The sequence below is a fragment of the Megascapheus bottae genome, chromosome 1 (assembly GCF_031878675.1).
Source record: "Megascapheus bottae isolate mThoBot1 chromosome 1, mThoBot2.hap1, whole genome shotgun sequence".
NCBI classification, from domain to species: domain Eukaryota; kingdom Metazoa; phylum Chordata; class Mammalia; order Rodentia; family Geomyidae; genus Megascapheus; species Megascapheus bottae.
The window spans coordinates 100,302,255-100,327,868 of record NC_143509.1 but is presented as its reverse complement, the minus strand read 5'-3'; the positions used below and the strand labels follow the sequence as shown (position 1 = coordinate 100,327,868).

Here is a 25,614-nt window from a genome sequence, read left to right as displayed (position 1 = left end):
TCAGTGTGCCAGCCTGATTCCTCAGCACACACCAACACAGGTGGGGCCCGCAGGACACCAGTGGTTCTTGGACTGCAGTCTGAGAAGAGGTGGTGATAGGGATACATTTGAATTCTTCGGGTGTGGTGGCTTGTCCATCTTATCATCAAGGACAGCAGCTACCGAGTGGTTCTTTTCCTGTTAGTTCCTTAAAACAAGTGAGACTTTAGCTACTGTGAAATGGCAGGGTTCTAATTCAGTGCTTTTCACTCTCCTATTTTAAGTTTTTGTCATAAAGGTGATGTGCATAATGGTTATAGTTACTATTTAATGTTTTGTAAACATTTGTGCCAGCTGGAAATGAGAATGTTTTAGTCCAAACAACTTTCATAATAATAAGATGCCATCAAAAAAAAAAAAAGATGCCATCAATGCCCAACAGTTAGTTTGCACCTGACTGTAATTAATGTGAAGAATCTAGAAAAAAAAATACAGTGTCTGGTTACTGTAAGCACCAACTCAGAAAACCACATGGATACACAGTCACATAGAACAAAGAAAGAAAAGTTTATTGCCAGCAAAAGGACTGACAAGGCTAATTCTCACAGGGAGAAGAAGCGCCTGTCTTTGTTGGAGGTGACTACTTACAATTTAGGGGGGCTAGGAGGTGGGGACCTTAGTGCAGACCTGTGGGCTTCATCGTGGTGGGCTAGGATTTATGGCAGCTGCCCAAGTAGTAGATAAGGGACCTGCAGCTGGCTAGACTGGAGGTCACTTTGAGGGGGTCCCTGTTACCTTATATGGTTGTAACTGCCCCAGTGGAGAGTCATCTCAAGGTAAGGGGGGAGGAGGCCGATTATTTACTGCCTGCACTAATGGGCTTAGTGTTGGTCACTCCAGAAATGGTGCCTGCCAGCACCTGGGAAGGAAAGGAGCATGTTAAGCTAGGGGAAAGGAGCCTATTAGACTAACAGTTATTTTAGAGGCAAAGTTTCGTCGCTTCTTTTCTGTCCCTTTTCTCAGGTTGTCAAGTGGTCTGACTACTGTATGCCGTTAGCATACCGACCTGGGGACCCCTACCAGTTCATTGCTGAAGCAAGTGAAGACAATTTCAGCACTCTAGGAGTGGCATTCATGGAAGATAGACTCCAGATGGATAATGGACTGGTACCCCAAAAGATCGTGTGTAAGTAGCTCTTAGCAGAACATCTACTGAGCATTGTGTACTCTGCTGGTCTGACTTAAGGAATTGCTTAAATTTAGGTTAGCCAGACCAGTATGGTTTAACCATATTAGTATAAAACTCATGTTGAGACGGGTGTGGGGGCTTACACCTATAATACTAGCTACTCAGGAGGCTGAGATCTGAGGATCACAGTTCAAAGCCAGCCCGGCACTAAAGACTAAAGACTAAAGACTAAAGATGATGATACTTTTTATCTCCAATTAACCACCAGAAAATTGGAAGTGATGCTGTGCTCAAGGGGTAGGGTGGTAGCCTTGAGCTGAAGAGCTCAGGGACAGTGCTCAGGCCCAGAGTTCAAACTCCACAAGTGACAAAAACAAAACAAAACAACAACAAAAAACAACTTACATTGAGATTTTTGGGGAACACAAGGAGATAAAGATATTAGCTTTTTTCTTTGTTTGGTATTATTGGGGTTTGAACTTAGAGCTTCTCACTTGCTTGACATACACCTGTAGCCTTTTCTGATCTGGCTGTTTATGCGTGTGCAAGCTGGTATTAGGGCAGTATCCATCAACTTTTTTTGCTGAGTTGCATTATACCTTCACTTTCAGGATTTTGCTGGTTAATTGGAAGTAATTCTTTTTGAGTCCCAATCCTTAGATCTCAGCCTCCTGAGTACCTAGATTACAGGTATGAACTGTAGGTGTCTGAGTACTCTGGCTATTTTTGAGATAGGATCATGTATTTTGGCAGGGCAGGTCTGGAACATGGTCCTCCAGTATTCCATAGCTTTTTCTATGGAGATGAGGTCTTAAGAACTTTTTCATTTTGGCCTTGGCTGGCCAGAAACAGCAGTCCTTCTGATTTTAGCCTCTTTCATCTGGAATGACAGGTGTATACTACCATTCTCAGTTATTGGTTGAGATGGAATATTGTGAACATTTGCTCAGGCTGGCCTCAGACTGTAGTCTTCTCATCTCTTCCTTCCAAGTAGCCAGATTGCAAGCATGAGCCACTGTTGCCCAACTCACACCAGGATTTTGCTTAATTGTACTGTCTGGAGATGGTGCCGTGAGATGTAATACAGGTACCTGTTCTCTTGTGACCTGATGGGAATCCTAGCTGGTATTACCAGGCTGTTTTCAATCTAACAGCTTAAAATATGCATATCACAACTATTTTGGAGATAAATCTTTTTTCAGGAAATATGTCAATTCTTAGGCTGTCCGTGTCTACCAAAAAGCTGTGAATGGTGCTGTGGCTCAAAGTGGTAGAGCACTAGCTTTGAGTACAAAAGCCCAGGGACAGTGCACAGGTCCTGAGTTCAAACCCTAGGATCAGAACACACAAAAAGTTTCTATTTGTGTCTTGTGTAGGTATCACTAACCAACTGGGGAAATTTGTGTTAATCGTGTGATTTTTTTGATTGACTGTGTGTATGTGTCTAATACCAAGTCAGACATGTATCAAGTTTTCAGTATTTAAAAAATTTTTTTTTGGCTAGTACTGGGGTTTGAACTTAGGGCCTCATACTTCCTAGACAGGACTCTACCACTTGAGCCACAGCTCTAGTCCTGCTTTTTGTTGGCTATTCTGGAAATGGAGTCCAGAGGACTTTTCTGCATAAGCTGGCTTTAAACTGCATTCCTCCAGATCGCAGCTTTCAAGTAGCTAAGCGTGAACCACCAGTAGCTAAGTGTGAACCACCAGTATTTTACTTAGTGATTGTACACTTGTATTCCAATTCAAAGAAGAGGTACTGGATAGACCCTTTTCCTTGCGGGCCCTTTACCATGTCCTGAGAGTGACTCTTCTGGAGCATGCTTGGAGGCCTGTTTCCATGCCTTCTTTTCATCTTGGCATCATTATCATTCAGGAGAATATCACCCCTGATACCAGAGCTCTCTGGTTCACCCTCCTCCCAGCCAGTACGTAGAGCTGAGCTTCTGAGTGTCAAATACTGTGGAAACCAAGCATGTCTGTGGGGGCCTTCAGAGTGCCCTCTCAGTGGGTGGGAGCAGTGATATGGTTTCCAGGGATGCCTGGAGTTGAGGGGTACTGTGGGTGGGAGCCGAGCAGCAGGCTGGCCTGGCCTGTCATTCATGGAATGTAGGCAGCAGGTAGAAGCTCGTGAGCTAGGCAGTGTAGCAAACAAAAAGCGCTGGCTTGTGAACTCTCCTTTTTGTGCTCTAGCGGTCCACTTGCGAGACTCCACTCTGAAGGACCTCAAGGACCAGGCTGCAAGTGGACAAACCCAAGACCGTGAGCCTTCTTCCCCGGAGCCCAAGCCTGAGCGGGACACTGTGGATTCTGCCGGCAGAGAGGAGCCTGGGGCTACCGGCCAAGACTCCTCCCAGCAGCTGACGGGCGGGGAGGGGGAGCGGGGGGAGCATTCCCACCTCCACCTGTTCAGTTGCCACGAGTGTTTGGAACTAGAGAACAGCACCATCCAGTCAGTGAAGTTTGCCTCTGCAGAGGACATTCCAGATCTTCCCTATGACCACAGCGGTGGTGTGGAGGGCGCCACTGATGAGCTCTGCCCTGAAAGAGAAGAGAGCAGAGTCAACGTGGCGGGCAAGGCTCCCAACATCCTGATCTATGTGGGGCCTGGCACCCAGGAAGCACTGGGTCGGCTGGAGCAGGTGCGCTCCGTTCTCACCGACTGCGTGGACGTGGACAGCTATACCATCTACCATCTGCCAGAGAACAGTGCACTCAGGGACCCGTGGGCTGACAACTGTCTCTTGTTGGTCATTACTGGCTTGGAGCCCATTCCCGATGACCTGTACCAGAAGTTCATGGCCTACCTTTCTCAGGGAGGGAAGGTGCTGGCGCTGTCATCTTCATTCACCTTTGGTGGCATTCAGATGACAGGGAAGGGCACGCTGGAGAAGACAGTCCAGGACCTGGTTTTCTGCAAGGCCGACGGGAGTGAGGTGAGGCTCAGTGTCCTGAGCAGTGGCCGTGTCTACAAGGCAGGTCCGGGAGAGCAGCTGAGTCCCGCCGGCCTCCATGCCCACCTGGACACCGAGGATAAGGACAAGACCATTGTGCAGGTGCCGTTTGGAAGCTGTGGAGGAGAGGCTGTTCTTTGCCAGGTAAGGAGGGTGGCATGGAGGGTGGTCTGACCCGATGCTACAGGGTGGACTGGCGCAGGACGTGCCCTGGAGATGCCCTCAGGTGTCTTGTGCCACCATTACTTTATTCTTGGCTTGCAGTGAGTGGAAGGCTGCGGGATTCCACCAATACCCTGATTCACCAGAACACTAGAGATGAAGAGCATGACAGGAGGCATCAGGGTTCATCTGACTCAAGGATTGGTCAGAAAACTCTTGCTTTGATCTTTACTGGCAAAAATGTTTATAAAATTTATTAGCTACTCTCTTGCCCCAGAATACATACTAGATAAGAAAATGGACCCTTTATTTAATGTAGAAACTTAAAAGATCTAGCTGGGCGCTGGGCACTGATGGCTCATACCTGTAATCCTAGTTACTCATGAGGCTGGGATTTTTTTTTTTTTTTTTTGCCAGTCCTGGGCTTGAGCTCAGGGCCTGAGCACTGTCCTTGGACTTTCTCAAGGCTAGAGCTCTACCACTTGAGCCTCAGCACCACTTCCGGCTTTTTCTATGTATGTGGTACTGAGGAATCGAACCCGGGTCTGTGTGCATACTAGATAAACAATCTACCACTAGGCCAAACTCCTGGCCCTCATAAGGCTAAGATCTGAGGATCAAGGTTAAAAGCCAGCCCAAGCACAAAAGGACCTAAGACTCTTATTTCCAATTAACCTCTATAAAACGGGAAGTAGGCTTGGCTCAAGGGTAGGGCAGTAGCCTTGAGCTGAAGAGCTAGGGACAGTGCCCAGGCCGAGGGGTAGGGTGGTAGCCTTGAGCTGAAGAGCTCAGGGACAATGCCCAGGCCCAGGGGTAGGGCAGTAGCCTTGAGCTGAAGAGCTCAGGGACAATGCCCAGGCCCAGGGGTAGGGTGGTAGCCTTGAGCTGAAGAGCTCAGGGACAGCGCCCAGGCTGAGTAAGTTAAATGTAAGTTAAAAGGCCTAGGGTTAGTGATTCTAAACTCAGTGATGATCATTTTAAAATAATGAAGCATGTTGTGGAGGTCGTTAGTTTCATAAATCTCTAATTCTTGACTTTAGACTTGTCTTGTTTAAAATCCAAGTACTGAGAAAATCCCCCAATAAGAGTATACTAAAATTACTTAGATTTGTGGCATACTTATTTTTCCTCTTTTGGGGCGGGGTCCTTGCTCTTGCTAGGCTGCTGCGCTACTACCATGTTAGGCTGGTTGTCGTTGTTGTCGTTGTTATTTTAGTGATACTGAATCCTCACCAATGCCAAGCAGATTCTTTTACCACTGAATCACGCCACCAGCCTTAACTTTTGCTGGTAAATATTTAGATAAGATTTCTCTTTTTATCCTTGCAATCCACCTACAATTAGGCTTCCTCTGCAACTAGAATAACAGAATAGGCTTGTGATACTGCATTCTCCTTTTCATTGAGAATGGGTCTTGAAAACATTTTTGTCTGTGTTGGCCTTGAACTATGATCCTCGTAATCTTAGCCTCCGAAGTAAGGATTACAGGCCTGAGTTACCAGGATCTGGCTCGTGTGTGTGTGTGTGTGTGTGTGTGAAACGTGCATGTGCATGCGCCAGTCCTGGAGCCACCAGGATCTGGCTCTTTTGTGTGTGTGTGTGTGCGCGTGTGTGTGTACCAGTCCTGGAGCTTGAACTTAGGGCCTGATTAGGCACTGTCCTTAAGCTTTTCTGCTCAAGTCTATTCTAGTTCTTTACATTGAGCCACAGCTCCATTTTCATTCTCCCTTTTTTTTTGGTAGTTAATTAGAGATAATAGTCTCACAGAGGGCCTGAGTTTGGACTAATGGTTAGTGCTTGCCTAGCATGCATGAAGACCCGGGACTAACAAAAAAAAAAAGTCTCACAGACTCCTGTTACAGCTGGCTTTAGACTGTAATCCTCAGACCTTAGCTAACTGAGTAGGTTGGATTATAGACGTGAGTCGCTGGCTGTGGTCTCCACTGGTTATTTTTGATGTAGGGTATCACTTCCTGCCTGGTGCACACCTGGACTGTGATCTAGATTACATGTTTCTACATTGGTGAGGAAGCAATGGGCAGAGAACAGAAGGAAAATTGGAAGGGGCTTGGAAGTCCTCTGTCTCTTCTTTTTCCTGTAACCTCTTAAGAGTCTATTTCAGTATTCCATACTATTTATTGAAAATCTTTAAAGTCTTGGGTTAGAAGTTGCTAGATGAATATATTCCAAATACAAGGGGTATTAAGGAAATGGAGCCGGTTTGCGCAGCAGAAACCTTCCAAATACAAGCAAATTGAACCTTTGTTTTGTCTTAGATAACCTTTGGGTATAAAATGGTTTTCATTAGTTTATTTTCATAGAAGCTATGGTCTTTTAGGTTTTCTGACTGCAAGTCTTTTGAGGGCGCATAGGTTTGTTTCCTCGCCTTTCCAAAGTCCTCTCTTTTGTTTGTAAAATAATACTCAGGCAGAGATCCTTAAAATTCAGCAATCTGGATCGTGGGACAGATGAGCACATATGACCCCAGGCGGTTTCCTGTAGGGCTGAGAGCCACCTGGGGTCTTTTTTGGAGGCCTAATAAATACCCCTCTTATCTTTGTCTCTGCAAATATGGTCACTATAGCAATGGTGCATTCTTAGAAAATCCACTTAAAAACCCAACTTCCTAGAGCCATATTTCAGTTTTGAAGAGTGGCTTTTACCACCTCTGTGCAGTCTTACCCTAGAAAATGTGATCTGTTTCTCTGCGTTCCATAGCAAATCTGCTTGGCGCACCATTTCAGCCGACCCCTGGACTGTCATAAAACTTGATAGCACAAGCTTGTCCTAGGAAACAAAAGGCAATATGATGCAGGTTCACAAATCAGATTCAGAGGATTAGGATGTCATTTTTGATTTTAAATGACTTCCAGTCTTCTGTGTGACAGGGTCACTGTTTCTCCACAGGCCTCTGTTGTCTTGATACCATGCTGAGATCAACTAATAAATATTACTACAGGCTGGTTAGTTTCCTCTTTCTCTGTTCAATTTCATAGTCTTCATCTTTGTCATAAATCCAGTAATGATGTAACCCATAACCCAGTAAGAGGCGATAAAGGACTTCAAAGACAAAACACAGCTGTGTGCTGGGAAGGGCATCAAGGCCAAACCTGTTGCCTGTTTCTGCCTTTGCCTTCAGAATGGCATGCGCCTGTACTCTCGCTACTCAGGAAATCCAGGTCTAGGGGATGGAAGTTTGCTAGACTCCCATTTCCAAGATGGAGGGAAGAAAACAGGGCTGGAAGCATGGCTCACATGCTAGAGCACCATCTTGAGAGTGTGAAGTCTTGAGTTCAAATCTCACTACTACCAACAAAGAAAATGGAGGAAATGTTCAGATGCTTGCAGTACTGATTGAGTTTGTTGGGAATGTTTAAGGCTGTGGATTAAGGCAGATGTCTGGTTATCAAGTAGGCCAGAAGTTTGATATGAAGTCGTCTGAATAAAGCTCTGAAATGGATTCTAATAAAGTTTCATACTTAGCTCATGGCAGAGCGGTTCTGTTTTTATGGCCTAGATTCTTATTCATGGCCTCATTGACATGTGTGGTTTTGGGGAGTCCTGAGCCTTTTAGGATGGTTAGTGGTACCGCTGGTCTCTACCCATCGGATACCAGTACCCTCCATTGATAGCTGGAGGTTCTTTTGTTTCTGCCTTCAGTCCAGTTGAAAAGCCTCCGTTTAGGAGAGGCCCAGTTACAGAGATAGGCTGTCACCGTGGAAACAACATTAAAATAGAAGATGAGATTGGATGTGTTAACGTAGAAGTCCAGGTGTAAACCTACCATGCATACTCCCCCCTGTGCCATTCTCTGTCCCGGCACAGAACCGGGGATGGTGGTGGTGTGGTTCTCTTCCCTTCACCATGGTCGAAACACCTGAAGTCTATTTATTCAGGTGGTGTGGAGGTGGAAGCCAGCTCTTTGTGCATGCTAGGCAAGCGTTCTACCATGGAGCCGCTTCTCATGCAGTGGCTCAGTCTTGGAGCCGTAATATAAGCAAGATCATCTGTCCAGGTTCAGTGTCTTTCTCCCTTGAACTCGGAGTTCTAGTATAGCTCTGGGTAGTGTGGAAACGAGTTCAGTGCGGTCCTCTCTGCACTGTGGTGTAGACATGCCATCCAGTGAAGCTGCGGGCACCCGCGGTGTGCCTTTCTCGCTCCTTGAGTTCTGCTGGACACACAGCTCTGCCACCTTCCAGGTCCCCTCTGGGTGACCACGCTGTGTCCACCCAGCCCTGCTTTGTGCGCTTGAGAGCAGAGGACCCTGCTTAGCGTAGAGGAGACTCGACTGCAGGATGGGTCCTGTGACGGATCCTTAGTGCCTTCCTCTCTCCGGGGCTGTTTGGGGGTCAAGCCCTGTCGGCCCCCACCAAACTGAAGACCATGTTGGACAGTGGTCTGCCGGCTTTTACAGATTGTCCTTGATGTTTAACACTTGGACATTGTAGAGAATATTTGGAGGTCAGATGTGGCTTGATTAAGCCTTGGGTGGGAATTAAGAGGTCATAAGCCCCAAAGGCTGACACCATGCTCTTTACATTTTTAGTGCCATATAGTTGATGAAAATACTATAAACAAGCTCAGCTCTCTCTTCTGGATGCCTATTTGTAGTGCTTCCGATCTTTAACACCCCAATTAAAATCTGTTCTTAAGGAAGACAGAGATGTTGGTGGATGGAGATATTTTACCTGGATAGCAAAGCCTGGACGAAACACATAGCATTCAGCCTGAGAAATCATGCTCCAGCTGTTCAAATCGCTGCGAACACTTGAAACAAGGGCTGACTGTACTGTCCTCCCAGGTGTCTCCCAGCCGTGGGTGCTGGGCAGAATGGAAGGTTCCAGTAGAACCCATTTCGCCCCCCGGGTTCCTTTGGGTGTGTTCTCAGCACAAGAGTGTTTCTAGATGCTTCAGTTCAAGGTAAGGGGCTTGCCTACCCCTTCAGGGTGGACACCACCATGCCTTCTTTTTAGTTATTTATTTTTTCTGTGCTGATACTGGGGCTTGAACTCAGGGGCAGAGGTGCTCAAGGCTGGTGGCTCTGTAAGCCACATCTCCACTTCTGTTTTGTTTTGTTTTGTTTTGTTTTTTTCCTGGTTAATTGGAGATAAAAGTCATATGGACTTTCCTGCTGGGACTGGCTTTGAACCCCTATCCTCAAATCTCAGCCTACTGAATAGCTAGGATTATAGGCATGAGCAACTGGTGCCCAGTTTCATTTTAATCTTTTTATTCTTGGTATTGCTTGTTAGTGCTTTCCAGAAATTCAGGTTCAGAGCTTGTATGTTGATAAAAAGACATTCCACTCAATGTTTTCAGAACCCCTGGTACACAGACTTTCTCTTCATTGTGTGAGTGACCTGTTTTTACCTGTGTCTTTGTCCTCAGGTACATCTAGAACTACCTCCCAGCTCTCCCACAGTGCAAACCCAAGAAGACTTTAATTTGCTCAAATCCAGCAATATGAGAAGATATGAGGTCCTTCAGGAGGTCCTGACCACCCTCAGCATCAGCTGCGACGTTCGACAGGTTCCTGCCTTAACACCGGTGTCCTTACTGTTGGCCACGGAGGTGAGCTGTGGGCGTGGCCAGGAAGGACACACTTTCTGTGGGGTGACTCCTCCTCCTCAAATCTAAGACTTAGTGCTTTGTTTCCATTGATTTGATCTTCATTTCTATTTTGAGTTGTTGTTGCTGTTATTGTTTGCCAGTCCTGGGGTTTGAGCTCAGGGCCTGAGCACTGTCCTTGAGCTTTCTCAAGGCTAGCACTCTACCACTTGAGCCACAGCACTGCTTCTGGCTTTTCCTGTATATGTGGTACCGAGGAATTGAACCCAGGGCTTCATGTATGCTAGACAAGCATTCTACCACAAGTTTGGGTTCGAAACTCTTCTTTATCTTGTTCTTTCTTGCTGTTCCTAGGGTTTGAACTTGGCCTTGTGCTCTCCAGGGAAGTGCTCTGCCAGTTGAGCCATGCCACTACCTTTTTTGCTGTAGGCACTTTTCAAGGAATATCTTGTGCTTTTTATAGCTGGGTTGACAGGCGTACATGGCCACATGAAATTTGATTGAGATTGGGGTCTTGACATTCTGTCCAGACTGGCCTTAAATCAGAATCCTCCTAACACCGTCACTTGAATAGTTGGGATTACAGGCATAAGTCACTGTGGTGACCTTAGAAACCATTTTAATGATGTATGAGAAACTAATTTTTTTTGCCAGGTGTGGTGGCTCACGTTTATAATCCTAGCTACATAGGAGATTGAGATCTGAGAGTTGAAGTTCAAAGCCAGTCCTGGCATTAAAGACTGTGAGACTCTTATTTCTAATTAACCACTAGAAAACTGGAAGTGGGGCTGTGACTCTAGGGATAAGGCAGTAGCCTTGAGCTGAAGAGCTCAGGCCCTACCCCTGGGCCTAGGGGTAGGGTGGTAACTTTGAGCTGAAGAGCCTTGAGTGTTTGTTGGGAAAGCAGATAGGACTATACACTGTATATCTTTCTGCTCCAGTGTTCTGAGTGTGGAACTGCACGTGTGCACCGCCACACCTGGAGAGTTAAAGACCGTTTTGGGTCTTTCATTTCTGAGGCTCCATATCTGTAGATTCAACCAATTACAGCTCAAAGATACTTGGAAAAAATTTGCATTGGTACTGGACATACATGTACTGGACTCTTCATGTTATTCTCCCCTGAACAGTCGAGTCTGGCAGTGATTCCATGTGGCACTTAAGTTGTATGAGCTCTGTAAAAAGCAAGGTGCATAGGACCTATGATGAATGCAGGTTGTCTTCTGTGCTGTGTTACTCTAAAGAAGGGGCTTGGGTGTCTGTGGATTTTGGCGTCTGTGGGAGAGTGTGGACAAAGCCCCGTGGGTGCTGAAGAACAGCTCGGTGGGCAGCACAGTCGTTGGGGACCAGAGCCTCCCTCTGAGCTGAGCCGGGGAATCACAACTTACGTCCAGTTGTGCTAATGCCTGCCACCTTGTGTAGAGGACTCTGGATCTTAAGCTTCTGTCCATGGTGTGTAATGGGAATGTATTCTGGTCCTGGGGCTTAAACTCTGGGCCTGGGCACTGACCCTACCCCGTGAGCCACAGCCTTACTTCCAGTTTTCTAGTGATCAGCTGGAGATAAGAGGTTCATGGTCTTTTGGGCCTGGGCTGGCTTTGAACCTCGATCCTCAGATCTGAGCCTCCTGAGTAGCTAGGATTACAGGTGTGAACCACCGCGCCTGGCTTGTATTCTGGAATTCTTCTGGCCCTGTGTCTGCGTTTGTTGCCTGTGATTCATACCTTGTTTTGGGCAGGATGCCAGATTCTCCAGGTGTGTGTCCCTGCTAATCCCCTCACAGTGACATGCTGTTGATTTCTTATTCCTTGTGACAAATTGTTCTGTGTCTCTTTCAGCTGTCTCTCCCGTGAGAGGCAACTCTGTAAGTTGAGTGATGCAATCATGCAAGCACCTAACACTCCAAGCTTACCTGCCTTTCCTTGAGGAGAGCAAAGTAAACCCATCACCCCAACATTTCCTTTCCTTTTTTTTTTTTTTTTTTTGGCCAGTCCTGGGGCTTGAGCTCAGGGCCTGAGCACTGCCCTTAGACTTTTCTCAAGGCTAGAGCTCTACCATTTGAGCCATAGCACCACTACCAAGGAACCAAACCTAGGTCTTCATACATGCTAGACAAGCACTCTACCACTAGGCCAAACTCCCGGCCCTACTTCTAGCTTTTCTATGTAAGTGGTACCAAGGAATTGAACTCGGTCTTTGTGCGTGCTAGGCAAGTACTCTGTGACTAGGCCAAACTCTTGGCCCCAACATTTCTTAAAGAAGAGGCTCTCAGGATTATAATCCTAATGACACAGGAAGCCAAGATTGGAAGATTGTAGTTCATAGCCAGCCTGAGTAGCAAAGCTCACTTACCTCCATCTCCAAAATACCTTCCAAAAAGCAAGACTCTCAGGTGTGGTTCAGGGGGTAGAACACTAGCCAAGCAAGTGCAAGAGCCTGAGTTGAAACACCTGTACTAGGCCCTTAAAACAATGTTTAAAAAAAAATGTTCTTCTGAAGGTTGGACTTCATCTTTTGAGAAGCTTAGTTTCCAGAGGAGAGCTGATCTTTGAGCTATCTGGGTGTCATGCACTTACTTGGGGAAGAATGAAAGAACGTGAGTGGTAACTACAAGAGCTAAACATGAAATGAAATGGCATATGTAAATTGTATAATTCAGTGACGATGAAGATTATTGTTCTGTTGTTGGGTGTTGAAAGAACTAAACAGAATATAATAGATATAAAAAAGTCAAGGCCTAGGACCTAATCTCAAAAGACCAAAAGCAAGGTTGCAGTTTAGAACATTGATAATACAGCAATCTTTTTTTTTTTTCCTTTCCGGTCGTGGAACTTGAATTCTGGGCCTGAGCGCTGTCCCTGCTCTTCAGCTCAAGGCTGTTGCCCCCTCCTTGAGCCACGATGCCACTTCTGGTTTTCTGATGATTAACTGGAGATAAGAATCTTACAAACTTTAGTTCCCCGGCTGGCTTTAAACCATGATCTTCAGATCTCAGCCTCCTGAGTAGCTGGATTCCACGTGTGAGCCACTGTGCTTGGCTTGGCTTTTAAGAAGAGTTCTCTTATCTCATTTTCATTGCCCAGTGTTTAGCAGCTTGAAATTGTTTCAGTGGGGAGGTAGTACTGGGGTCTGAGCTTAAGACCAAAAGCTTTTGCTTGGCTTTTAAAAAGTTTTTCCCACTCCACTGGTGCTTTACTGCCTTGGCCGCACACCTGCTTTCTGGACTGCTTTGATGAATGCTCTTGGGAGTTAATGGTATGACTTTTTTTTTGGTCAGTTGTGGAGTTTGAACTCAGGTCCTGGACGCTCTCCCTGAGCTCTGTTGTGCAAGGCTAACATGCTACCACGTTGAGCCATAGCATCACATCTGGTTTTCTGGTGGTAATTGGAGATAAGAGTCTCAGGACTTTCCTGCCTAGGCTGGGTTCAAACTTCGATCTTCAGATCTCAGCCTCCTGAGTAGCTAGGATTACAGGCATGAGGGATTATAGGTGTGAGTAACAAATAAAGGCAGTCCTCGGGGCTTTAAGTTCTCCAATATGACCACCTTGGAGGAAGGAGTGGGCCATGTTGGTTAGAACTAATGTCCCCAAGGGCTCTGGGACTTACCCTGTCAACGCTTCCCCATAGCTGAGGTGGACTTGTGAGGCTCCAGGCTCTAGCCTAGAGGTTGGGAGCAAGGTAGAGCCAACTTGCCCTTGGCTGTCCTGGGAGTTGTGACTCGGCTGGTCTCCCTACTCAGAGCTGTGGATTTTGGAAAGAGAAGTGGACTGAGGACTTCAGGTTGAATTTCTCGTGATGACCATAAGAGCCTCTGTGTATTCTTTAGGATGAGCATAACCTAGAACACCCAGGCTGAGGATTTGTGCCATGTGTCTGCTTGTGTTAAGAAGGCTCCCACTTCTTGAAACTGTCAGGGCAACCAGGGAGGGGATGCATTCCTACCGAGAAATGAGTTGAGGGGAATATTAACTTGCTCATTCACAGACCGTGGGAATGAAATGCTTGAATAAGATTGAAGCAAATATTTGCTCTGTACACACACATACAAACGCTCCCTCCACGAAACAATCACCTCCAGCCCTCCTCAGCGTGTTCACTTCTCACTCTGAGTCCAGCGTTTGTTTGGTCATGTTGCTCTTGGGATGGAGCAGTGTGGACTGCTCTGCACGTCCCTCTCAGTTACTCGGTTCAGCTGCTCTGTGTGTGTGTGTGTGTGTAAGAGAGACACACTCACAGACCAAGAGATTACAGCACTTAACACATCCATTTCTGACTGTTTATTAATTCCCTTGGAAGATCTTGAAGCTACCATAGAAGTCAGAGTTTTGTATTTTCTTTTCCTGAAATACAAGTTCTCAAAATGACAATCATACAAATTAATTTGAAAATAGACACAGATGGAGATGGTCTTTCCAAGGCAGCTGGGTGATTCCTCTCGCTCTTGCCCCAATGCCCAGGCAGGGAGGCATTGCAGAACACCTGGTGCTGTAGGCTCAGTGGTTATAGATACAGACCAGAGAGAGAGACCAGTGGATTGGGTTACAGAAAGAGGGTCTTGGCTTTGCCTGCTTGCTGTCCCCCTTCCTACCTGTAGATGAAGTTTCTGTGCCCCTTCCTGCTTCCTGTAAAATGCTCTGTTTTCACCACAAGGTGTCGCTGCTGAGCTAGGCTTCTGCAGCCCCTAGAGTTCGCTATAAAGCATGCTTGAAATTTAATCTTGGTATCAGTCACATAGTGTAATTTTGAAGTTTTCTACTGTATGAATGACACTTTCTTTTAGTCTGTGGAAGTCATTTCAATGCTGCAGTTCATAATATTCATCTTCTATGCAATTTTTATTTTGTAACAGGTTCTATTATATAGTATAGGATATGAAAGAACAAAATAAATGCTTCCAATGTCTGAATACTTTAACTGTATACCAGCTGTGTTTATTCAGTTTGGTTCCATGACACTGATGTTTCTGGTGAATGGCAGGCATGGTAGATGTATAAAATACCCTTGTACTTCTGTAATACTAGGAACTAAATGGAGGCTTGCACGGTGTCCCAGGTAGGAAAACACCTGTCTGTACGCTGTCAACTGCTCGCTTTTGCTAGGGATGCACTGAGACCCCGATTATACCCAAACATTACAGCGAGGGTCTAACTCTATAAAATCCTGCCACAGGTGACTTCCTGAGTCACCTTGTGTGACAGGAAGAGGAAGGAAGGAAGCTGTGCTGAGGTGAAGGCTGCCATGGCCGAGTAGGCTTCCTTTTGACCAGGGTCTTCTCACTGACCAGGGCAGTGGGTTGTCAGCTCTGAGCTAAGATGCAGATGTCTTAGGGCCTCATCCTGCCTTCACCCGTGTAGGCAGAAAGTTCTGCTGGGTTGGTTCTGGGTCTCAATGCCCAAGACTGCTGGAATGTTCCTTCTAGTTACTGGGCAGAGTCCTCTGGGCCATTTCTCCACGAATCTCTCATATCTGATGTCCTCTGCATGGTTTTTGCCTGCAGCTGGGGACCGGCCATGTGTTTACCCAGGGAGGTGTGAAGCCACTCTGGTGGCATCAGCCAGTGATAAAGATTTAGCAGGAGCGCACCTTCCCTGGGTGGTGGGGGTGGGGGGGGACATAACAGAAGACACATTTCATTCCCTTGTAGAACACCAGAAAGAGCACCTCTCTTTGATGTTGTAGAGGCATATTTGCATAGGTTGATTTTGTGTCAACTTTAATTTGATAGGAAACGTGTAATTCTGAAGCTTATTTGTGTTTCTCTGGGTTCCTTTCCCGAGACAGAGAGGAAGGAAGAGCGTTCTGTGCAGTGGGGCTAGCGGACGGGGAACAGTCAGGATCCTGAATTGCGTGCCATCTTCCACTCCTGCAGGGGTCGCCGTGGACTCCAGTGAGGCCAGAGGGTGTAGATGAGGCAGGCCCGCCCTTGCTCTGGGAGCCCAGCAGAGCTGCTCCGTGCACAGCAGGATTGTGGAACTTTTATCCAAGATGGAAAACATCTTAGGATTCTTGCGGGTGCTCACTGTGGCAGGGAGCTAACTGTGCAGGCAACTGGAGTGCTAGCTGGCGGCCTCCGCCCGTGGCGGGGATCCTGGGAGGTGGCGTCCTGTTCCTTCACCCTGGGCATCGCCAAGGAGCCCTAACAAGAAATGACAGCTGAGTTTGTTGTTGGAGCAACTGGACGGAATCACCACGGTGTGCGTGTATGTGGTTCACATGTAATTGTGGTGGTATGGGAGTTGTGGAAGGAGTAATAAAGGCTATGCCTTACTTTGATTCAACCCCAAATTATTTACTATGACACTGATTCCTCCCTTAAAAACCAGGTAATGTTGGCATGGATAATTTTGATACTTGTAAACATAACATTAAAACTTCTACATTTTTAGTTCTTTCTGGTTAGGGATTTTTTTTCTTTCTTTTCCATTTCTTGTAGTTCATTTTTATAAACGTTATTTTTTATGTGATCAGAGGCAGAGAGGCATTGTTCCTTCCCAAGAGTAGAATTTTTTCTTTTACATTTCTTTTTTTATGTCCACATTTAAGGTATGTAACTTAATGTTTTGACACACAGATCCTTAGTGAAATGGAAATTTCTTTCCTGGTATCAGTTGTGTTATAGAGAAACAGACTAAGTTATACCACACAACCTGTATTCTCCTCTAACTGAATGCTTTTGTTCACTGGACAGCAGAATTACCTACTAAGTGGAAGCCCTTTGTTGTGGAAGTCACTGGAAGAAGAAAGACTTTTTTATGGAGTACTTTATAGTTTTAGCTAAGCCCTTTACACATAACACTATGTCTTCTGCTGTAATCAGTATCAGACAGGCTTTTTTTTTTTTTCTTCTTTTTAGTGGTACTGGCATTTAAACTCAGAGCTTCATATTTGGTAGGCAGGTAGGTATTCTGCTACTTGAGCCACACACCCAGCTCTGGTGTTGTCTCTTCTGGCTCTCCCAGGCCAAGTCCAGGGAAGGCCCGTTAGCATTTATTTCTGGTGCTGGGCATCAAACCCAGAGCCCCATTTACACTGGGTAAATGCTTAATTAGTGAGCTACATTCTCAGCCTAGAACCAGGATTTTTCAGCTGTGATGAGGCTGGTGTATTTTTCTTTTCTTTTCTTTTTTTTTTTTGGTGTGGGTACTGGGGCTTGAATTTGGATCCTGCAAGGTACCCAAGGCTGGTCCTCAACCACTTGAGCCACTGCTCTACTTATAGCTTTTTGCTGGGTAATTAGAGATAAGAGGCTTACGGACTTGCCTGCCCAGGCTGACTTTGAATCTTGGTATTCAGCCTCCTGCGTAGTTAGGACGATAGGTGTGGGTGACTGGTAATTTTTCTAACCAGTTAGTTATAACTTCCCATCTTAAAAGCCTCTGTACCTGCCATAAATTAGAAGAGTATGTGACCTGAAATCCTTTCCTTCTCCTAGCTTCAAGTCCTAGTTCCGAATCTTGAATGCACAGTAAGAAGAAAACTATTAGCATTCCTGTAAAGTACAGTTAAAAGGTAATTTTTAAAGCTCGGAATTAGGGCAAATCAGAACTCCAGGTGCTTTCTGAATAGCTTCTGCCATGTGGTGGCTGAGGCCCTGGGCAGGAGGCTGTTTTACAATACGGCATTGCTAAGAGCAGCTGCCAGATTAAAGCAAACCTTTTAAAAAAGCTTTTACAGCTATGTTTTTAAGGGTCTTTCATATATCTCTTTCTCTCCTTTTTTCCCGTTCTTCACTCTGTTCCCAAACCAACATTTTTTGTTCGTCCTGACTGATTTTCTGTTATCAAACGTAATACCTGAGCAAAAGGTGACACAATGCCTGACACTGAAATGCAAAAGAAATAATGTGAGTGTTTTTGAAAACTTGAGTTTTGTGAGGAGAAGCATTCTAGTTCCTGGGCTTTGCGTTTGACTCTCGTCTCCACGAGCATGCTCAAAACTGCCTTCAGACTCAAAGCAAGGCAGGGACTGGAGGTTGTCGTGCATACCTTTGTCTGGTTGTCTTTCTGCTTTGGTTGTGTTTTGGTTTCTCTGTGCTGTATTTTTGCCGTGGGGTCTGAGCAGAGGTGGAGGGTCTCTGTTCGCATTTGCCTTTGTGTGTGTATGTGTGTGTGTGTGTGTGTGTGCACACGCGCGTGTGTGGTAATTGGGATTTGCATACTGGCCAGGAAGGGCAGCTTGATTTCCTAGGACTATTTATACCACCATTTATGCAGTCACAAACCCCTGGATGGAAACAGGCTTTTTTGGAATCAAAACAAAATCCTGTAAGAGCGAATGCTTTTGTCTCCTCCATCCACCACCTCCCTAATGGCTGCCATGTGTGCTGGGGCACTGCAGGCTACCTCCCCGGCAGTCCACCGAAGCTGTCTGTCTTTGCACCATCTTTGGAGTGTTCTGAAGAGCAGACTTTGGTCTCCGAGCTCCCAGCACTGCATCTCGGGGAATAAGGCCTCACCGGGATGGGTTAGAGGGCATGAGCAGAGGGCTCTGGGACCAGGTGTAGCTGCAGAGACCTGGACTTGAGATGGGGCCTCCCGAATGCGGTTCTCCTGTCTGTGGAGCTGGCTGAGTCCGTCTGTCAGTTCAGGAATGTGGGGTCTCGGACCCCAGAGCCATTGATGACTCTTCTCCCTGGAGCACAGTCTGCTCCCATCATGCCGATGCTTTGAGAAGACTGCCTTGGAAAGGTGTCTGCGGTGTGTCAAGGTATCAAAACCGACAGGCGAGCAGTGGGCTCGACAGGCTGTCCTGCCTGGGTCAGGACGGCCCACACAGTGGGGTGCTGTGGTTGCAACCCAGTAGGGGGCCCAGATTCTGTGGGCACCTTTCTCCAGCTGCCAAACGCAGCTTTCTCTAGGAAGCTGGGGAGATTTCCTCGGGGAATGCAGCCAAAGTGAGGCAGTCAGTCTGTCCATCAGGCTCTTCGCTTGCTGAGCAGAGGAAAATGTGCATGTCTGCTTCCTGTGGTCCATGGCCTATGGCCCGGGATCTGCCTCCTGCCGCTGTCTGAAGGAGGTACCCAGGGCTCCCAGGCTGGCTTTGCCCTGCCAGGCGCCCGTACAGTGTGCCGGGCACTCAGCCTTTCTAGCACCTTTTTCATGCTGGGGTGTTTTTCTTTCTTAAAATGTTTTCAGCCTTCAGTTTATTAATACCGTCGGGGGGAGGGGATGTCTTTTCACACGCACACAGCATCCTCTCACCACCATTATGAAAAGGAAACACATTTTTTTCATATATTTTTGAAAAGGAAACACATTTTAAAAATAGTAGAGTTGAAGACTTTAATTTTGTCTCAATCTTAAAAGAACGTATACAGGTTTATAAAAATAATTCCAGATTTCAAGTTCATTTCATCAACTGGTTTCAAATGAAAACAGTGTCTTTAGGATATTTGCTTTCAATTAATAATTTTAGTGGTATTAGTTTTTTATTATGTATATCCATAGCTGTATTTATAGATACACATGTAGAAATGTATGTGTGCATATATAGATATGCACAAACACAACACCTGTTCATTCAATGTCAGTACTGCTTTTATCTAAGCCACAAGAGAAGGTAAGATTTCTGAAGTAGGATCTACCTTTGATTGTGAAAAGAAAAAGACACAGGTCCAAATAGCAGGAGAATTCTGCACTCTGCGGTGGCTCCATGGAGACTCCCGATGCACTGTGTACCTGCTGTGAGACATGGCCACTGCAGGAGTGCGGGCAAGGTGGAAAAGTTTCTTCTTTAGCTCTCCCTGCTAGGCAACCGAGACCCAAGTTCCCGTTCTACACGGAGGCACTGACCCTGCACCTCCCCACCGTTCATTGCTGTTACGAATCATGGTTCTTCCTCAAGCAGTGAGCTGTGAAAGCTTTCAGTTTGAACCAACTTGCCTCCTGCACACAAAATAAAAGTCTGAGAAATGAAAATGAAAAACAAAAACCTCTAACAAACTTGAAAAAATGCAGAAAAGTGTCTGATGAGTTTCTTCCTGCACGTGGCTGTTACTAAGTACAGGCAATTAATTGGATGGTGGCAGTGTTAAGCCCCTTTCCTGTTACTATAAAAAATAAAATTATAAACTGCAAGTTAAAAACCTCCAAAGTGTTTTATATCCATGTGATGTTGAAACACATATACATTATATAATGTTTAAATCAGATCGTTAATTACTGTTTCCCATCTCTGCAAATAAGGAAATACAGCTTTTAAAGGAAATATCAACAGTGGTTTCGTAGATTTAAAAATGATGGTTAATTTTTTTTTTTTTTTTTTGCCAGTCCTGGGCTTGGGCTCAGGGCCTGAGCACTGTCCTTGGACTTTCTCAAGGCTAGAGCTCTACCACTTGAGCCTCAGCACCACTTCCGGCTTTTTTCTATGTATGTGGTACCGAGGAATCAAACCGGGTCTTCATGCATGCTAGGCAAGCACTTTAACCACTAGGCCAAACTCCCATCCCCGATGGTTAATTTTTGGAGGAGAGCTAGGGCATATCTATATTCTTTTGGCTTAAAATTACCAGATTATTATTTCTACTTTATACTGCACACTTAGTATGCTAGACGACTCAAAGTTTTCTTCTTCTTCCTCCTCCTCCTCCTCCTCCTCCTCCTCCTCCTCCTCCTCCTCCTCCTTCTTTTTCCAGTCCTCAGCACTGTCCTTGAGCTTTTTCCTTGAGGCTTGCGCTCTGCCACTTGATCCATAGCACCATTTCCAGCTTTTCTATATCTATGGTTCCAAGGAATCAAACCTGGGTCTTCAGGCTTGCTAAGCAGGCGCTCTACCACTAGGCCAAACTCCCGGTTGACCCAAACTTTTCTGAGGCTTTTGTACCCCTAAATGACTTAAAGGTCAAAAGTCTGTGATTCTAAAGACTTTCTGTTTGTGGTAAGATTCTCCTCTGAGGTGAAGGTTAGGGATGGCATCTCAGGGTGGCCTTATGACCTCTATGAGCGAAGATGGCTCTGTAAAGGCCTGTCTCATTACAAGATGTGTCTCAGTTTTGTTGGGAAAGAGGGAGCAAATGCGAGCTTCTTCATTCTCCTCCATTTATTCTGGTCTTGACAAGCAATTAGACTAAAACATTTTCTCTCTTTCTCTCTCTACCTCTTTTGTGTGTGTGTGTGTGTGTGTGTGTGTGTGTGTGTGTGTGTGTGTGTGTGTGTATTGCTTGGACTCAAACTTAACATTGAGTCAAACCCTTAACCCTAAAAAAACATTAACAATTTTAATTATTATTAAGGACTTACCATTTCATAAGTCAGGTAATGAGTGTATTTCTTTTTTGGACAGTGTTACCCTTCCTTTGTTTCCTCTGTTTCCCTTTTTTAAAACTCTTAAGAAGTTTTCTTGAGTAAATCCTTTTTCTAAGAGTTTCTGATTGTCTCCATTTTCATTTTATACTAGAGTACATCGAAGTCATTGAGAGAGCGCTTTGTAGTTGGTTTAAGCACTGTGAAATACTGCTTTGCTTCTGCTTTTATCTTTAGCAGGCTCTTTCTCAGACAAATCTTGCTTTGCAGTCTTAAGAACGATCAGCGTGGTATCCAGTGGCGTCACGTTTACAGAAGAAGTTCCACTTTCACAGCGTGTATGTCTGCGTGAAGACCTTGGTTCCCGTTTTCTGCACTTGGGCTTTCTTAGGAGCGCGCAGATGTTCTCCTGCTCTTAATGCAGTTGAGCTCGAGCTCTGATGTAACTTCTTTTTCTGACCACTTACAGGGTCTCATGCATGCCATGTCTAAGGTCCCCCAGCTCCCTGCGTGCTGTCCTCTGGTTTCCTTTGTGTCTGGTTTGGGGGTGGGGACGGGGGTGGTCTGGAAACACGGTGGAGCACCCCTGTTTCCCCAGCTTTGACTCAGACTAAAAACAGCTCTGTCTCAGTGATTGCTCAGAAGCCAGTCAGGCGGGACCCCTGGTAGCTCTGTGGTGCGTGTCTGCGCCTGCGCTCCTGGGGAGTGAATATATTTATGTTGGTAGGTTAGTACTTCGCTTAAATTTAAGAAAACATTTTTCCTTCTTTTGAAGCAGCTGTTGAACTATGAACACAAGTCAAGGAAAACATGTTATAGAAACATTTCACATATACAGCAGTAAATGGTAAACATACCCCATTTCACAATTACCTATCTCTGGTACCCTCCCCTCATGCTGTGTAATTTAGGACCAAATCCACGCTCTCGAGTGAATATTTCAATATGTGCCTCTAAAACATTCACAAGACCATTGCTGTCCCTATGGCCACCTTCCGGGTTCTCCACAGATGTGTTCAGAGACAGACTGTATCGCACGGCTGGTCCCCCCCCAGGCTGAGCCCAGGGCGTGAACGAGGGAGGTGACTCCTTGTGACGTCTGGGGAGACATAGAGATATGGCTCTGGGAAGTCTGTTTCTTGCTGTAGTTGGTGGTGGTTGTGCGGCTTGAACTCAGGACCTGGGTGATTTTCTTGAGCTCTTTTTGCTTGAGACTAGTGCTCTACCACTTGAACCACAGTGCCACTTCCAGTTTTCTGGTAGTTAATTGGAGATAAGAGTCTCACAGATGTTCCTGCCAGGCTGGCTTTGAACCTTGAGCCTTAGATCTCAGCCTCCTCATTAGCTAGGATTACAGGCATGAGCCACCAGCGTCCCAACTTGGGAAAGATGGTTTCTTTATCTCTTTTGAAGGCAATATTTTTCCCATATAGTTAAAGTCCATTATGAAAAGAGCGAATGGGTTATGCTGGGTTCTGAGTGCAGGTTTTGTTCAGGCTTTGCCCTTCCTTTCTTAGCTCCTTTCCCCCTCTGCTAAGGCCTGGCTTTCCTGGGCAGGGCGGTATTGATGTGTGCTCTATATGTCTTCTGTGTGGTTCATGGGTAGCCTTTGACCCAGCCACTTTCTTACAATAAACAGTTTGTTGATGAGGCAGCTGCCCAGCAGATTGTTTCCAGATTCCTCTCTCAGGGCTGAGGACTGAGCACACCTTTCTGATAAAGGAGTCAGCGTGAGGCTGACGCCTCCTTCTCCTTCCTGTGATCTGTCTTTGATCCAGCCGCAGGCCTCTGGTCATTCCTGGATTTATAGTTAGTAAGATGGTGCGACTGTGGCACTGGGCTTCACAGCCCTCTGAGTGTGTGTGTGTGTGTGTGTGTGTGTGTAGGTGTACATATATGCAATATACATCTATATGTATATATATATATATATATACACACCCAAATACATGTAGATGTGAACACACACACTGCGTAATGGTAACATCATCTTCTAGAAGTTTCTGCCAGAAAAAACAGTTCCTTACATTGCGGCACTTGACATGTAGGCACTAGCATACAGAGTGGGGCTGTCTGCAGGCAGCTGTCCATATCACTTGATGTTGTGTGGGAATCCATGTTCTTTACAGGAGCTCCACAAAAGTAAGGAATTAAGTTATTTATGTTCAGCCTAAGTAGTGTCTGTCTCAGGACTTGAACCTTTAAAAAATAATTCTGATATCTCTCCCCACTATCCTTCCTTTCCCCTCTTTTTCTCTCTTTTCTTTCTCTCCTTCCTTCTTTCCCTCCCTCCTCCTCTTCTCACCTCCCTTATCTATTTCTTTCCTTTTGCTTTTTCTTTCTTTCTTTTTTCTTTTTTTTTTGTGGGTTGTGGGGCTTGAACTCTGGGCCTGGGCATTGTCCCTGAGCTCTTCAGCTCAATGCTATAGTTTTACGCGTTGCGCCACAGCACCACTTCCTGTTTTCTATGGTTAATTGGAGATAAAAGTCTCATGGACTTTAGTGTCTGGACTGGCTTTGAACCACGATCCTCAGATCTCAGCCTCCTGAGTCTATTTCTTTATCTATGGTGCTGGAGGCCTTATAAGTGATAGGCAAGTGCTCTGCCACTGAGCTCCATTGTCAGCTCTTTTTCTACTTTGGACAGGACAAAAAAAACAATAATTCCAGAGCCATATCATCTAATGGTTGGACGACTTTGAGGGCTTCAGGCACACCTTTGTTTGGATTTTTCTGCTTCTCTCGCCACACCCCCAGCCATTACCTAGAATGACCAGTCTGTGTGCTTGACTTTCATTACTACGAAGACAAGGTCAGAGCCTTTCAGAGCAAGTGCCAACATGTTTTGTACTGAACTGGCCACCAGGGGCTGCTGTCAGGATGGAGAGGTGAGCTCACCTCTCCTGAGGCTAGTTTGCTTTTTCTATAACCAGTAAATTTTGTTAAGCTACCAATCCTGGCTTCAAAACTCAAGTCTCACAACACCGCCTGCAGTCACCAAGCTTGCTGTGGCTCTGGCTCTTGCAGCCAGAGATTACGTAGAACCTGGACAGAATTCAAGAGCGAAGATTAGGGCTTGTGTGTTTTTCATTTGGTGCCAGTAAACTGTTAATAATGCCTGGTCTCACATAGACTGAACGCTTCATGAAAAGCTCTAGGGTTTGTCCTGGGGAATGGGCAGCCTGTGTTTGGACTGCCTCAGATTCAGGCTGGTGGTGAAATTCACTGTGTGTGTGTGTGTGTTCTCACCCCCCTGGCCTTGGTGTAAGCACCATCACAGAAAACCACATGGACACAAGTCACGTAGAAGAAAGCAAGATTTAATGGCCAGGGCAGACAGGCTGATCTCCGAGGGATAGAGAAGGATCGAAGTACTGTCAGGCAGAGGAAGTAATTATAGGGTGCTGGGTGCTGGAGACCAGACAAGGGGCTGGGAGCAGGAAATCTCTGAAGTTGCAGTACAACCTTGGAGATACCAGCCGGCCAGGGCCAAATCGTCTATATTGGCTTATGCCAGGAAAGCATCCTGTATCTGGCACATAGCCGAGACAATACATTCTATAGCCAGGGCCAAACATCCTATAGCTGGCTTATCCCCAGGAAAACATGCTGTATTGGGGAACATAATCAGGGCTGGGGACCCCTGCATCTGGACATTAGAGATAGCATGTGACTGGGAATGGGCACCCGGACTAAGGTGACAGAATGTCGCTAACATAGTTGTGGCTGTGGGTATGTGCACTTAAAAAAAAGTATTATTATTATATTTTTGCCAGTCCTGGAGCTTGAACTCAAGGCCTGAGCGCTGTCCTTGGGCTTTCTCAAGGCTAGAGCTCTACCACTTGAGCCACAGCACCATTTCTAGCCTTTTCTGTGTGTGGTACTGAGGAATTGAAACCGGGTCTTCGTGCATGCTAGGTGAGCACTCTACCACTAGGCCAAACTCCCGGATGGTAGGTGCACTTTTGGATAGGAGTGGGCAGCTGTGGCTGGGCCTACCCTGTGGATGCCCAGGGTGAAGGCTGTCACTCTAAAATGGGGCAGCTATGCCTACCCTTTGTAACCCAGCACCCACCCCTCTGGACACATAGACAGCATGGTTGAGTGGTGGGGAGAGCACGTCTGATCCGGCCAAGAGTCAGCTTCCTTTCAGAATACCCACAAGCATTCTTCCCTGTGGTGTTTTGGTCTCCTATGAAGGCTGCCCTCTTTGACAGCTGCAGGATTAAGCGCAGAACAGGATTATGCAGCTAATGGCAGAGCTGGTTGGGGATGTGGAGCTTCTGGAACTGATCTGTTCCTTATACTCATATTTTTAAATTGAAAAATATTAAAATTACCTGTAATCCCAGCTACTGAAGAGGCTGAGATCTGGGAATCACAGTCCAAAGCCAGCCCTGGCAGGAAAATCGGTGAGACTTTCATCACCAGTTAGACTGCCAAAAGCTGGGAGTAGAGCTGTGGCTCAAGTATAATGGCTCCAGCCTTGAACAGAAAAAGCCAAGGGATAGTGGCCAGA

The 25,614-nt window shown here is 46.0% G+C and overlaps 1 protein-coding gene across 1 annotated transcript in view; it reads left to right on the top strand.

Annotated features, from left to right (window-relative positions):
- Positions 1–25,614, top strand: part of Hlcs (holocarboxylase synthetase) — a 135,497-nt gene that overhangs the window by 4,999 nt on the left and 104,884 nt on the right. The window contains exons 2-4 of the mRNA XM_090349223.1: positions 1,003–1,165; positions 3,362–4,266; positions 9,673–9,855. Of these exons, the coding sequence (XP_090205349.1) occupies positions 1,027–1,165; positions 3,362–4,266; positions 9,673–9,855 (1,227 nt within the window). The 5' untranslated portion in view covers positions 1,003–1,026. The remainder of the gene's footprint in view (positions 1–1,002; positions 1,166–3,361; positions 4,267–9,672; positions 9,856–25,614) is intronic.